The 15,416-nt window shown below is 41.7% G+C and overlaps 1 protein-coding gene across 1 annotated transcript in view; it reads left to right on the top strand.

Moving 5' to 3' along the window:
• The window catches only part of TMEM236 (transmembrane protein 236), a 50,572-nt gene that overhangs the window by 22,824 nt on the left and 12,332 nt on the right, over positions 1 to 15,416 (top strand). Inside the window, exon 3 of the mRNA XM_003831173.6 lies at positions 987 to 1,128. Coding sequence (XP_003831221.1) covers positions 987 to 1,128 — 142 coding nt within the window. The remainder of the gene's footprint in view (positions 1 to 986; positions 1,129 to 15,416) is intronic.

The following is a 15,416-nucleotide window of genomic DNA, read 5'->3' on the forward strand; positions in this document are numbered from 1 at the left end:
ACCTGCCTCGTCTTTCCAAAGTGTTGGGATTACAGGTGTGAACCACTGCAACCAGCCTACACTGTTTATTTCTTTCTCTAGCGCATTACCCTGGCTAAGACCTCCAGGACAATGTTGAACAGAAATGGCCATGGTGGCATCTTTGTCTTATTCCTGATTTCAGAGGGAAAACTTTCAATATTTCATCATTAATACAATGCTTTCCATAGTTTTTTGTTATTGTGGTTTGTTTTTCTTTCTGTTTTTTGTGGGGCAGGGTCTTGCTCTGTCACCCAAGCTAGAGTGCAGTGTCACAGTCACTAGTCACTGCAGCCTCGACCTCCTGGGCTCAAGTGATCCTCCCACCTCAGCCTCTCGAGTAGCTCGAACCAAAGGTGTGTGCCACCACACCCAGCTGATTTTTAAATTTTTCATAGACTTGGGTTCTGGCCTTGTTGCTCAGGTTGGTCTCGAGCTCCTGGGCTCAAGCAATCCTCCCACCTCAGCCCCTCAAAGTGCTGGGATTATAGGTGTGAGCCACCACACCTGGCCTTGCCATAGCTTTTTGTAAACACTTTAAGCAGACGAAGGAAGTGTCCCAAAGTCTAAGCAGAATTATCTGAGTTCTGTCTTCTTGGAAGACTCTAAATGTTCATATTTGTTCTTCTAGCTCTTTGAGGCTGGATTCTTAGAAGCTCTGCTCAGCAGTAGAGTTGGAAGGAGTTACCCCTTCAATATTACAGGGAGCCCACTACTATTTTTTGCATGCATTTACCAAGGTCTGTCTTTAACTGAAAATATGCTTCCATTGATATGAATCCTTATGACAACTTTAGAAATGGTTCAAAACCTTGTGGCGTTTAAAACCTGACGAGTTAAAAACCAACCTTCTAGTTTTTTAGTAAATGTAATTATAATTAATTTAGTGCTGCATTCAGACTATTGAAAGCATTTTGAGCAAAGAAAGCACAATAATTTAATGCTTCTAAATGGTTTTCTCTAAACAGGTTCAAAAGAGCATTAATGGGTCCGCTGATGTCTTACCTGATATGTTACCTGACCTGCCCGTATCTCTGGTTCTGTTATCCCTGATCATGGTTGATATTATTGAAAAACTCAGGATATATCCTCTTAGAGGGAGTCAAAAGAGTAAGTGTTCTTTTAAATGTGAATATTTTTTAAAGTTTGATATGTTTTTCACATTTCTGCCACTCTGTTATCTGACAACATGTTTAATGATACCTTTTCTTAGGGCTAACATTACTAATAGAAGATTGCAAATGAAGATATCTAAACATAATTATTTTTAAACCTACCTTGATAGCTAGATAGCTGCTTTTGTTTGCTATTCGCATTTTAGTAGTACTGATAAATTAAAAATTATCAAATAGTTAATACCAAAAACCTTAATGTTTATTCCAGCAAGAAATTATCCAAGTAAATTATTATAGATGTATATTTTTCTAGGAAGTCTCTTAAAGCTTATGTTTAAATGAATTAATAAAAAGCTTAGTTTGGAGACTTTTACTACAGGAATTAATATGACTGTGGTAGTTGTGTCCTAGATAATCATGTGTTTTTAGTTGTGAATTATAAAAATGCCAAAGATCACACTAATAAAACCAAGATATGGCTGGGTGCGGTGGCTCACACCTGTAATCCCAGCATTTTTGGAGGCCAGGATGGGAAGATGGCATGAGCTCAGGAGTTTGAGACCAGCCTGAGCAACATAGCAGGACACCATCCCTATAAAAAAATAAAATTTAAAGAAAACTCAACAAGATATGTCACATCTCCTCCAAAGTGATGAGTTGAAACTAAATACAGATTGGCCCTTACAAAAAGATATTTTGTTAATGGAATATTTTATTTATTTAGTCGTAAATTACTCCAGCTTTCATTAAATTTCTTGCGGTAGTATCTGTGTTTAATTGGCAATATTTGTATGCTAGTTACTGTGTGGCTAAGATTTTGTCATGTTGTGCATTTGAAATGGGTAAGGTTTGTCAGGTTGTTTTCTGATGGGGTGAATGGAGTCAACTGAGTGAGCCTCAGGAGACAGCTTCAGAGTGATGGGGTCAGCACTGGGGCTCGTCAGTCATTTATGGGTCAGATATCAGTACCTTCCAGTCACTCTTGCTGCTCAGATGGAAAGCAAAACTGAGGTGGAGGCCACTAGGAAGTTGGAGAATCTGAGCCTGTCACTTTGTACTTCATCCTTGGGTGGGAGATGACGGTCTGTTATGGCTAACATAACACAGGCGACATGTAGGTAGATAAGATGGCAGCCGGGGCCATCTGTTGAGTGGAAAGCACACCCAAGTCACATCTGCCCTCCAGAGTCAAGCGTATTTTTCTTAAACTCAGGAGAGTTGGGAATCTCCAAATCCTTTGCTACATCTCTAGATTCCTTAAAAATGCAAATCTATTTTTAAATATAATTTTTTTTTCTATTTGAGCTGGGGTCTTGCTATGTTGCCTAGGCTGACCTAGAGTTCTTGAGCTCAGGAGATCCTCCTGCATCAGCCTCCTGAGTAGCTGGGATTCTAGCTGTGCACGGCTGCACCCAGCTTTAAATTGGATGGTTTCTGATGACTCTGTATTTTCCATATTAATATAAATTTCCTGTCCAAGTTAAAAGGTCTTTTTAAAAAAGAAAGACACATGTATCTTTTTGGGAATAAGTTAATGACATTTTATTTTTGTTAGTGATGAGTTGTTTTTTTGTTTTGTTTTGTTTTGCTTTTGAGACGGAGTCTTGCTCTGGAATGCAGCGGCATGACCTCTGCTCGCTGCAACCTCTGCCTCCTGGGTTTAAGCAATTCTCCCGCCTCAGGCTCCCGAGTAGCTGGGATTGCAGGCATGTGCCACCATACGTGGCTAATTTTTGTATTTTTAGTAGAGACAGGGTTTCATCATGTTGGCCAGGCTGGTCTCGAACTCCTGACCTCAGGTGATCCACCCACCTGGGCCTCCCAAAGTGCTGGGATTACAGGTGTGAGCCACCGTGGCTGGCCATTAGTTGGGTTTTTAAAGGGGAATTTCCTTGCATCCATAACTTCAATAATGACACTGAGAATTGAAATAAGACATCTAAAGAAGAAGTAGATCTGGGGGAGAAGACTCTAGCACATTTTGTACAACTGCTTCTCACTTGAAGAGCCTTCTTCTTGAGCTGTTCTCCGTCCAAATTTAGGAAGATTAGTGTCTGGTTTGATAGTTCCACCACTTAATAAATTCACACTTAAAAAAACTAGCAGTCACTTGAAATGCCTTTGTAAATATGAATCATACATGCTTTTAATTTGTATGCAAAGACCTTGAACCCAAATAGTCTCCTACACTCACTTTAACATGAAATTAATGATATAAATTATGTAAATTTTGAATCCATGAGGTTTTCTCATTTATTCCTTGGAACATGAATTAATATATGAATACATTAACATGTAAATCTTAAATACATAAATCTGAACCTAAGCAAATATACCATAAATATGGTTTCACTACAGGTGATACTTGCAAGTAAAAAAAATTGACTAGAGGTGGGGGATGAACAAGATCTAGAATAATTTGGCTCCCTTTAGGAAATGTGGGAAAAGTGAATATGTTCTTTGCTCTTTCCAGATAGTCTGAAATGCATACATGTCTGTCAGCTAGCAGCAGTTTGGACTTTATGCTAGATGAAACTAACATAATCTACAACATTTTGATTTATGGACACTCTTATAGCATCCTAACCATCTTCATTCCAAGCTACAAAACTTTTATCTTTGTGTAGCTTTTCTTTTTCCAAAATTTTAAATAAGTTATTCTGCTGACGAAATATGCTTATGCTTAAAGCAGTCTTCACTGGACCAAGGAATCCTTTCTACTAACTTCGTATTACCAGTGGAAATTTCTCAGTATCAAGTAATTATCATGCAACAGCTTCTAAGTGCATCGTTTCATGGAGGTAGAGCAGTGCATGGGAGCATTTTTCTGACGCGTGGATCTCTGCAGCACAGCAGTCTCACAGATGTATGTGGTACCTAGGAATGCCAATCCCCAGTCCCGTGCAGAAATAACAAGAATACAAAGGATAGCCTGTGGGTACAAATGAGCGCACCTTAATGCTTCTATCTGAATTTTGCTAACTGAATCCCATCTATTAACGCTCATTTAGCATTGCAACCATACCTGTCTCTAGGACATTACCATTTTTACGGAGAGATAGATAGGTTGCCAGCTCTCACTCCAGGCCCAGCTCCCTGGCAATCATGACCTTGAACCACCTAGAAGCAAAGTGAGCCCCCATCTAAGGTCTTGTGATTGCTGCTGCTGCTCTGGGCAATTTCAGCTTTGTAGGCAGAGTGACCCATCTTGGTGGGGTACACACTGGTTTGAGGCTCAACAGTGAAGAAGAGGACTTTCATCTCCTCTTCTTCACTGTCTTTTTTCTGCTCCCATTTAATTAATTAGTTAATTAATTAATTTTTTGAGACAGAGTCTTGCTCTGGTGTCCATGCTGGAGTGCAGTGGTATAATCTCGGCTTACTGCAACCTTTGCCTCCTGGGCTCAAGTGATCCTCCTGCCTCAGCCTCCCAAGTAGCTGGGAATACAGGAGGGCACCACCATGCCTGGCTAATTTTTGTATTTTTAGTAGAGATGGGGTTTCACCCTGTTGGCCAGGCTGGTCTCGAACTCCTGACCTCAAGTGATCTGCTTGCCACAGCTTCCCAAAGCACTGGGTTTATAGGCATGAGCCACCGTATCCACCTGCTGCTGCTGTTTTAAACCAGACCCACAGTGGGTCTCCTGTGCCCTTATTTGTTGGTCCAGACCCCTGACTACCTTGCTGCATCTGCTTTGCACTCAGCTTTTCACTCTCACATGCAAACCCCTCGGCATGCTATTTTCTACCACTCCTGCTCGGCTCTGCTCTAAATGCTGTTGGTGCTGCTGTTGCTTGTGTCTGGGATATTGGTGGATGTTTTGCTGGTGCTTTAGATTGACTTCCTTTCTTCTGCTAGTGGGAATATTGGCTTCCTGCCACTGAGTTCTAGTTTTCTAAAGAGGTTTCAGGCAGAGCACTATAATAACTGTTTTTTTCTTGGAAACAACAGCCTTTTAGCCCTTAGAGTGTATATGTACCAACAAATTGGCTGGGCTTCAGTGATTTCAGGTAGTGGCCATTCTACTCTCCTGGAAACCACCATTTCCCCTCCCACCTATAGACCTCGTGGCTGAATGTGGCAGAGCCAGACTCCTTTGAGGCAGCTTTTCTCCACGGGGGTCTCATAGGTCCTCAAATCAGGCTTAGCTATATTGCCTGAACCTCAATCCTTGCCATCATTAGAGTCCTCTCCTTGTCACTACCTAGATTCCTTAACCCCCATCAAAACCAGCGGGTGCAAACAGACCCATGAAAGTGTCCATGATTAGAGAGAGAGTTTTCAGTCCTACCTTTAAGACTCATTTGAATAGGACTTGCAGCCCAGGCCAGACATGCTGTTACAAAGTGCTACAATAGATTTTAATAACTAAAGTACTGTGGTGCCACAGATGAAGGAAAACTTCATTTTATCTAAGGTTGTTGAAGGTAAGAGAAGACTAAAGGGAAGATCTTGGATTTGCAGGAGTTTGTAGGTAGACATGGTAAAGAAAGCTTTCTACATAGAAGAAAGGTTGGGCCTCCAAGAACTAAGGTGTGTATGTAGCATATGGCCATGTTTGGGAAGTGAAAATGAAGCAGTGTTGTTGTCTGGGGTAAATACCCAAGGTTCGTCATCTTGTGCCAAGAAGATTAAGGACATGGACACACACAAGGAGTGAGTTTACGAGCAGAGGTTTAATAGACAAAAGAAAGAAAGGAGAGCAGCTCTCTCTCTTTCGAGACAGAGGGGCTCCTAAATGGGAATTCCAGCCATGACAGAGTGCACCGGGTTTTATAGACAGGCTTTAGGAGGTGGTGTCTGATTTACATAGGGCTCAGAGATTGGTTGGACTGGGTGTGATGTTTACATAGCACCCAGAAAAGGCTGGTCACCCCACCCTAATCTTATTATGCAAATGGACTTTCCACTTGGCTGGTGCCATGTTGCCTGCTCCTCACTGTACATGCAGCTGGCAAAGAGAAGGGAAGATGGAGTCACCATTTTGACCATGCCTAGTCCCAGGTGGCCTTTTCCTATTGGCACAGCTGCCGGCATTCACCTGTACACGCTTCCAGCTTGCTTGTCTGTGTCTGCAGCTGGATTTTACAGGCTGCTGTTTGTTAGAAAATGATTTGGGAGTGCTTTTCATTAAAAGGAAAACCTTACCAAGGACTCCCGTACCCTCATATCTGCCTAAATAATTTCTTCTTAACTCCTATATCAAAATTAAGCTTGGTTGGATTTCACACCTTGAATCAACAAACCTGGTGCTGGGAGGCAAGTTGCCTTCTTAAAACTGACTACTGTTCATCAAATTGTCATTTCAGAAACCTACAATGTTACTTCAAGAGTGACTAAAAATTTGCATGCAGCCTGGCGTGGTGGCTCACGCCTGTAATCCCAGCACTTTGTGGGGCTGAGGTTGGGCGGGGGGGGATCACCTGAGGTCAGGAGTTCGAGACCAACCTGGCCAACATGGTGAAACCCCGTTTCTACTAAAAATATAAAAATTGGCTGGCCGTGGTGGCAGGTGCCTGTAATCCCAGCTACTGGGGAGGCTGAGGCAGAAGAATCGCTTGAACCCAGGAGGCGGAGATTGCAGTAAGCTGAGATGGTACCACTGCACTCCAGCCTGGGTGACAGAACATACCTCTGTCTCAAAAAAAAAAAGAAAAAAAAAAGAAAAAAAAAAAAGGGAAAGAAAATTTGCATGCGTGTGTGTGTTGTATGTGTGTGTTTGGGAGAAGGGAGAGCTTCATCATGATCAACAATATTTTTGTGTGTTTAAGAGTTGATGTTTTATGTGAGATTTCATTTGGGGGGAAAAAAAGCTTCCTCTGCGAAATGTTTAAAAATCATTAACCTAGGGCTTCATTCAGCATTGTAACCGCACCTGTTTCTAGGACACTACCATTTCTATGAAGAGATAGATAGGTTGCCAACTCTCTCTCCAGGCCCAGCTCCCTGGCAATCATGACTGCACCACCTAGAGGCAAAGTGAGCCCCCATCTAAGGTCTTGTGACTACTGCTCCTGCTCTGGGCAGTTTCAGCTTTGTAGGCAGAGTGACCCGTCTTGGTGGGTACAAACTGGCTTGAGGCTCAACACCTTTGAAAAACAGATAAACCTTTTAACATGCCATGTTGAATTTTTTCTTTCCAATGTTGCATTTTTCCAAAAGAACACATACTCATTTTAAAAAGTTATAAAATAGAGATAAACAAAAAAGAAAAGGTAAACCAACCATAACCCTACAAACTAGAAATTTATTACTGGATAGCATCTTGATGTACATTCATCTGTTAAGAAAACCTGTTCTGCAACTCTTTTTTTTTCTTAATGTATGGTGGCCATCATTCTCATTACTACATCTTCTTTTTGTTTTATTTTGTTTCGTTTTGAGACAGTCTCACTCTGTTGCTCAGGTTGGAGTGCAGTGACGTGATCTCTGCTCACTGCAACCTCTGGTCCTGGGCTTAAGCGATTCTCGTGCCTCAGCCTCCCGAGTAGCTGGGACTACAGCCGTGCACCACCACGTCCCTCTAATTTTTGTATTTTTAGTAGAGACGGGATTTCACCGTGTTGGCCAGGCTGGTCTTCAACTCCTGACCTCAAATGATCCACCCGCCTCACCTCCCAAAGTGCTGGGATTACAGGTGTGAGCCACCGCGCCAGGCCTCATTATTACATCTTCTACTGTGTAGAAGGTGTTATTCGTCAAATTATATTCCATTATGTTAATGAACCATGATAATATATCTAGCAGATCCCCAGTTGTTGAACAACCAGATTTGTTCCAGTTTTTAACTATGATAAATCCTGCTGTTATGAGTCTCATTCAGAAGTAAAAGGGTTGAGAAGGACAAGGATATGGTTAGAATGCCTGAGGCGATGTGCTTGAGTTGGACAGGGCAGACAAGTCACGGTTAAAGCACGTGTCCATGTGTAGTGCAGGTGGGCTGTGTTTAAAGCGCCCTGTGCTGCGTGTGGGAGTCAGAAACCTCTCAGTGAGGTGACTGGCAAAACAGAAGCTGGGGATGGAGAGAGTTAACTGCCTCTGGATGGGAGCCGAATGATATCAGGATGATGATTGCAGAGTGTCCTCAGAAGGCCTGGAGCATCTGCTCATGCCCAGACTCCTCAGCAAGAACACTGCCAGAAGAAAGTGACTACTAGGGACTGGTTACACATGCTGGGAACGTCGAGGGGCCCGTAATGGGATCGTATGTACTGTGTGGTGTGGCAAGAGGGGTTTGGCTGCATTAGGGAGAGCCGCATGGTCAGAGATGGCTGGCTAGAGGTGAGGTCAGCAGGCTATTTGAGTGGAAAACCTCAGCTCCCTGCAAAGGAGGCGGTTTCCACTATCACATCAGCGAGAGGTGCCCGGTATGATGTTGGCAGGGTAAGGTTTTCAAATAAATCTGCTCCCAATGGCCCTCGTCCAATGCCTTCTGTGTGGTCTTTTAATATCAGAAACTTGAGTCAGTGCCTGCAGGCACCTCAACAGCATAGATGGTTATTTCCTTAGGTCAAATGTTTAGATGCAGAACTTCTGGCTCAAAGTCCGTGCAAGATTTTAAGGTTTTTGATATGTGTAGTTAAATTGCTGCCTCTAAAGAACTTACCCCCTAAATAGCAACGTAAAGAAATACCTGTTTCTCCTTAACCTTACAACCTTGCAACACTGGAAATTTATTCCATTTCCTCTCTTGCAAAATAGTATCGTAGGCAAAATAGTAGTAGTTGTAGTTGTGTTTGCCATCTTCTCATAGGCTTATTGGCCAGTTGTATTTTCTTTTAAATCATATATTTAGGTCCTTGATTTGTTTTTCTGTTGGTATGGCCATTTTTCTTTTATTTTCTTCTTCTACTTCCTTTTTTTTCCTGCTGATTCATGAGTTCTATAAATAGTAAGGCTGTTAAGTTTTGCCTGTCATAGGTGTAGTGTATGTTTCAGGGTTCTCATTTGCCTTTTAATTTTACTATGGTGTTTTTCATATAGGGAATTTTAAATTTTGATGTCATCCAAGCTATTAGTATTTCTGTATGGTGTAGTTATGCTTAAAAAGTCTTTTTTTCACTACAAGTAAAAATTATTTACCAATTATTTTCCCGAAGCAGTTTACATTTAAATGTTTAATGAAGAAAAATTGAATTCTCTATAGGATACAAGTTGGTTAATTTATAAATAACCAATAAGTTAGACAAGATAGTCAACATGTTTATTTACCTGAGCTGGCAAAGTTTTTAGACTTCTGATTCTATTGTATTTCTTCTGGTGTTTCCAACATATAAAAAAGCACTTAATAGAGTGCTTTAAAAATATCAGTGCCAAGCACAGCTGCCCTAGATGAACTGAATCAGGATCTCTGGGGATGGGATTAGGCATATTTGGATTTTAAAAAAGGAAACCTCATTGAGTGACCCTGATTTATATCTCTAATTAAGAGCAGTGCTTCTCATCCTTGGCTGTACATTAAAATCAACTATGGAAATTTAAAAGTTTTGAAGCCTAGGATGCTGCCTGGTTAATGAAATCATAATTTTTGGAGTGAGGCCCAGGCACTACTAATTTTTAAAATTAGTGATTCCCAGGTGATTCACAATTGGGAAAATAATAGGAGTGGATAGGGAGAAAGCAAGCAAGGGGAATTTACATCAGATAATGCCCCAATTTCTTCATGAAACAGGAAGCAAATTTTCTGCTGAGAACAATGGAGATGGATAGAGGGGAGAGGACCCAAAAGAATGGGGAAGCTCTCGGGTAACTGCTGTGGGGAATGGAGATGAAGTGGGCGAGGGATAGGGAGACAGATGGATGAGTAATGTTGAGTGTGCAGCAGAAATTGGAACCAGGAATTTGTTCTGGGGCCAATCCAGATAATGTGATTTTTTTCCTCACTGAGGCTCAGAAATCTGGGCCTTGCAGGTTGAAAAGATAGAAGCGTTAGGACTGACCCAGGTTTGGGAGTTCGCAGAGCAGGAAGGAAGGAGGAAAAGGAACTGTTTCTTTCTGAGTTATTTCTTCTTGGTATTGACTTACCAGAATATAATTTCTGAAAATGAATGCCAACAGTAATTTTTATGGAACGTCTAAGCTATTGCCATTGAATCGGGGGCCACTGGTTATCACAAATACAGGGACTTTTAGCCGTGGGTTTCCACCAGAGATCATCAACGTGTCTTCTCTATACATATGCATGAGCTCTACCTACCGATCAACAGACTGGAAGACAGAACCTGGCATCTGTAATTTTTTAAAGCTCCGCCATCGATTGTGATGCCCACTCTGAGAACCTCTTACTATAGAAAGTGCTAGGAGCTGTCATAAATATCAAGTTAAAAGCAGAGAGGCCAATCCAAGCACAGGCCAATCCAAATTCTTAAAGGGAACTGGCTTTCCAAATTTCCTTGAAATGTAACTCATGACACTTTAACCAAATAGCATGTAAGAGATGTCGTAGACATTAAAAGGAAACAAACAAACAAAAAAAGGATGTAGCTTTTTTTTTTGAATAAAATGAATGGCATTTTGAGTTCCTCTTTAGTTCTTTTTAAGAAATAGCTTATTATACAAGATGAGACCCGAGTGTGAGCTGGATTTCCATAATGTGTTGTTTTGCAATGTGCTCAGGGGTGACTATGAGGAACACTGTGTCCGGGGACCAACCGGGGGGGGAGATATTTCCTTTCCTACCCTCCCTTTGCTACTTAGAAGAAGGAAGTTTCAGGAAAGTATGTTAGTTCTAGGATTTTTTTTCCTCTTCTCAAGAAATAAGTGGCCATCTACTAGACTGGGGTAAGAGAAGGTTAGGATTTCTGATTTACATCTTCTAATGAAGTGCCAGCTGTCTGGGTCAGACCCATGAGATTGGGCCAAAAGCTATACTGGAGTGAGCCGGGTACCAACAGACATAGAATGTCAGGTGCTCTCAAAATTTTCAGTGAAAGCTCCCTTTGATTTTGACAGCTTTATATGATTTTAATAATTTGGCATTAAATTGTTTTTTTTCCTAAGTGGGCAAAAGAATTGTGAATAATTTTAGTATATTAAATGAGACACTTGCAAGTCGCAGAATACTTTGGAAACAAATATTTCAGGGAGACTGATAGGAATAAGGGAATAAAAGAATTCAGCATGTGTTACTTTATAATACCAAGCCTTGTGTTCCATATTATTATGGACCAGTTTGACATTAAAGGCATAGGTCACTGATTTTCAATATTTACATTTTCATATCTTAGGTCAAAGAGAGCTGATCACCTGCATAATGTGTGGATGTTCTTTTTCTCTTCTGTTTTTTGAGACAATGTCTCATTCTGTTGTCCATGCTGGAGGGCAGTGCCACGATCACAGTGCACTGCAGCCTCGACCTCCTGAGCTCAAGTGATCCTCCTGCCTCGGCTTCCCAAAGTGCTGAGATTACAAGCATGAGCCCCTGGCTCAGCTGATGTTCTTGATCATTTGTTGTTGACATTGTGTGTATACTAATAGTAAGGTCCTATCTAGAAGAACACCGCTTTTCTCATGTTCTGCTTCCACTTGCTATTTTGGGACCGTAGGTCCTTCTGTTTCTGGATGTGTGTGCATAGGTGGGTAGGTGGGGGGACTGGAGGGTTCTCAGGGCTTCTTCCTATGAGATCACAAACATGATCTTCTTGAAATTACACATCTGCCCTGATATGGTTTGGCTGTGTCGCCACCCAAATCTCAACTTGAATTGTATCTCCCAGAATTCTCACGTGTTGTGGGAGGGTCCCAGGGGGAGGTAATTGAATCATAGGTAAATCTGACAATAAATAAATACCTGTCTTTCCCATGCTATTCTCGTGATAGTGAATAAGCCTTATGAGATCTGATGGGTTTATCAGGGGTTTCCGCTTTTGCATCTTCTTCATTCTCTCTTGCTGCCGCCATGGAAGAAGTGCCTTTCACCCTCCGCCATGATTGTGAGACCTCCCCAGCCATGTGGAACTGTAAGTCCAATTAAACCTCCTTTTCTTCCCAGTCTTGGGTAGGTCTTTATCAGCAGCATGAAAACGGACTATTACATGCCCTTTCTTCCCCCTGCCTGGTGACCCCTGACACTACTGGTGCCTGGATGGTCTCTGGCATGCTTTGAAGCACTGCTGCTGCTGTTGGTGCCAACTGTCTGCGCAAGCACTGTGGACTGTGCCATGCCAGACAGCGCTGGCACCCTCTGTGGGGCCTGATGTCACATTACATCCTCTCTTAGTGTTGAGCTAAGTCCCCTTAGTGTTGCCAGTCCCCAGCCTGTGCTGCCAGGTGCTCCCTATGTCTTCCAGGGTGTGTTAGTGGAATCAATCGTCATGGCCTTGCTTAAGGGGCTCCCTCCAGGACTGGACCATAGGGGCATCTGAGTGGTAGACTCTGTGCAGAGCTCCACATTTTTTACCCATTGACTCTACGGGAACCAGAGTCAATGGCTGGGCCGAGCTTTCATGCTTTGGCTTCCTTGCCTTAGTGCAGGTTTTTTCCCCAGAATGCTCATTGCTCCCTCATGCTAATAGCTTCCAGAAAAGAAATTCCTCCCACCTTTTATTCAGCAAATCTTTATGGTGGATCTGTTCCATATCAATACCAGGCACTCCACTGGTGCTGGGGGTACAAAGCTGAGCAGCAACAGGCAGAGGCTGCCTTTTGGGGAGTTCCTGGTCTAGACGCTCCAGGGCTCTTAAACTACACTAGCAAATATGCATAAACCAGGCTGACGGAGGTTCTTAAGAATGCAGTGACTCAGGTTTAATCCAGTATGCATCAGTTTCTGTCATCCACTCCTGCTGGGGTTGCTAGCTCATGTCTGTATCCAAGCACTTAAAACTCCTGAGTATTTGGAATAAAGGAGGAAATACAGGTAGAGGCATTTCAGACCATTTCAAAGTATAGGATTATTTCTCTGTGGCAATGAGATAACTATATGCACCTTGACATTCTACCTTACTATGTATATATTTTTTAAACATATTCAATAGTATATTATTTTTATATATATTGTAAAACAAATAAGTGTTTCAGGGACACTGATAAGAATAACAGAACATGAAGAATTCAGCATGCATTTATTAATATATTATATATTTTGAGTAAAATATATCTAGAAATATATATCATTATAAGTAACATAAATAATATACTTTTGTATAAAATATATTGGAAATTAAACAACATTTTCTAGTCTAACCATATATCTCTTGGGGAGAAGGACCACAATATGAATGAAAAGCTGAAGATTAGGAATTTTAGATTGGAACATTTTTTCAATATTTAAAAATGGAATATTTAAAAATTGATAATATTAAGATTTTAGCAACACTTGTCGAGTGTTAGATAAGTCTGTAAAGCAGCAGTAGAGGGAAAAATGATCTCTAAACCATCCAGTGGGCTGGGCATGGTGGCTCACACCTGTAATCCCAGCACTTTGGGAGGTTGAGGTGGGAGGGTTGCTTCAGCCCAGGAGTTCAAGACCAGCCTGAGTAACATAGCAAGACCCCATCTCTACAAAAGAAAAAAAGAAAAAAAAAAAGTTAAAAAATTTTAAACCACCTAGCTTTCTAGTTGTGTCCTCTGACAAAATAATTCTCTTAACATTTTACATTGTATAAGATACAGAAATGATACATTTATTTATTGTCAGATTTACACAATGAGTGGCACGGAACTGAAATGGGATCTTAGAGTTTTTGAATTTACTGGACAACAATCTCATGCTTTCTGTAAAGAAAGTTGCCGCAACTATTTCACAGCTGGGAATGCATGCCCACAGGCTTTTCCAGAGCTGATGATGGGTTGAATATTTGTCTTGAATTCATTATTATTTGTTGAAAACTTGTACACAGTTTTGAGCACAGGCAGTAGTAGTATACTGGTCAGTGTTCAATCAATTGCCTTTGTGGAGTGGGGTTGAGGAGTGGGGAAGTCCTGATTTGTAACATTTGCCAGTGTCTGTGGTGTAAATTCTCCCACTATGACCGATTTCAAGCTACCAAGGTGATATCACTGAACACTGATCATGGAATTAGGAAGAGATACACACAAGAGGCTCTTGTTAGCTGGTGTAAGCTGCCTTCGCCTGTGTAGGTTATATCTGTAGGGTAGCATTTTTCTTTGTGATGTGAACAGGCAAATATGAGAAACTCATGATCTTGTTTAGTCTCTGTAGTGTGACAGTCTTTCTCTAACTTGTGACCTCCCCTGATATACCAGATAATGAGTTATAGTGTAACTATAGCCAACGTTAAACAAATTATAGTCACTCTTACTATTTACTGCAACCTAATATATTCTATTCTGTCCCAATTAATTTAAAACAATAAATTATTTCACTATTGCTACTTTTTATTTATTTAACACATACATGACCATTCTATATGCCAAACACTATTTTTAAGTGCTTTACAGATGCTGACGAATTCCTTCATTGTGAGGTTGATGTCCCATTTCATCATTTATTTCTTGGCAATATTATTTGTCTTCCCTACCTCAGTGAGAGTATGTCAAAATAACAGTGTTTAGCTGGGTGTGGAGGCTCATGCCTGTAATTCCAGTGCGTTGGGAGGCTGAGGCAGAAGGCTCGCTTGAGGCCAGGTGTTCAAGACCAGCCTGGGCAACATAGTGAGATCCCCATCTCTACAAAAAATTTAAAAATGGGCCAGGGCCGGGCGCGGTGGCTCACGCCTGTAATCCCAGCACTCTGGGAGGCCGAGGAGGAGGATCACGAGGTCAGGAGATTGAGACCATCCTGGCTAACATGGTGAAACCCCATCTCTACTAAAAATACAAAAAAAATTAGCCGGGCGTGGGGGCGGGCGCCTGTAGTCCCAGCTGCTCGGGAGGCTGAGGCAGAAGAATGGTGTGAACCCAGGAGGCGGAGCTTGCAGTGAGCCAAGATCGCGCCATGGCACTCCAGCCCGGGCGACAGAGCGGGACTCCGTCTCAAAAAAAGAAAAGAAAAAAACAAAAAAACAAAAAACGAACAAAACAAAACAAAAAAATGAGCCAGGCGTCATAGCGCATGCCTGTAGTCCCAGCTACTTGGGATTCTGAGGTGGGAGGATAGCGTTTACCCAGGACGTCAAAGCTGCAATGAGCCAGGATTGTACCACTGCACTCCACTCTGGGTAGAGAAAGACGCAGTCTCAAAAATAATAAATAAATAAATAAATAAATGATGAAGCTGAAGTTCTGCTTTCTAAGGTTTAGTTCAGAGTGCTGTATTTGAATGGAAGCTGCTAGAAGGGTGAGAATCATACCTATTGATCGTTGCGTCTTCCACAATTCCT

This window comes from Pan paniscus, chromosome 8 (genome assembly GCF_029289425.2).
Source record: "Pan paniscus chromosome 8, NHGRI_mPanPan1-v2.0_pri, whole genome shotgun sequence".
NCBI lineage: Eukaryota > Metazoa > Chordata > Mammalia > Primates > Hominidae > Pan > Pan paniscus.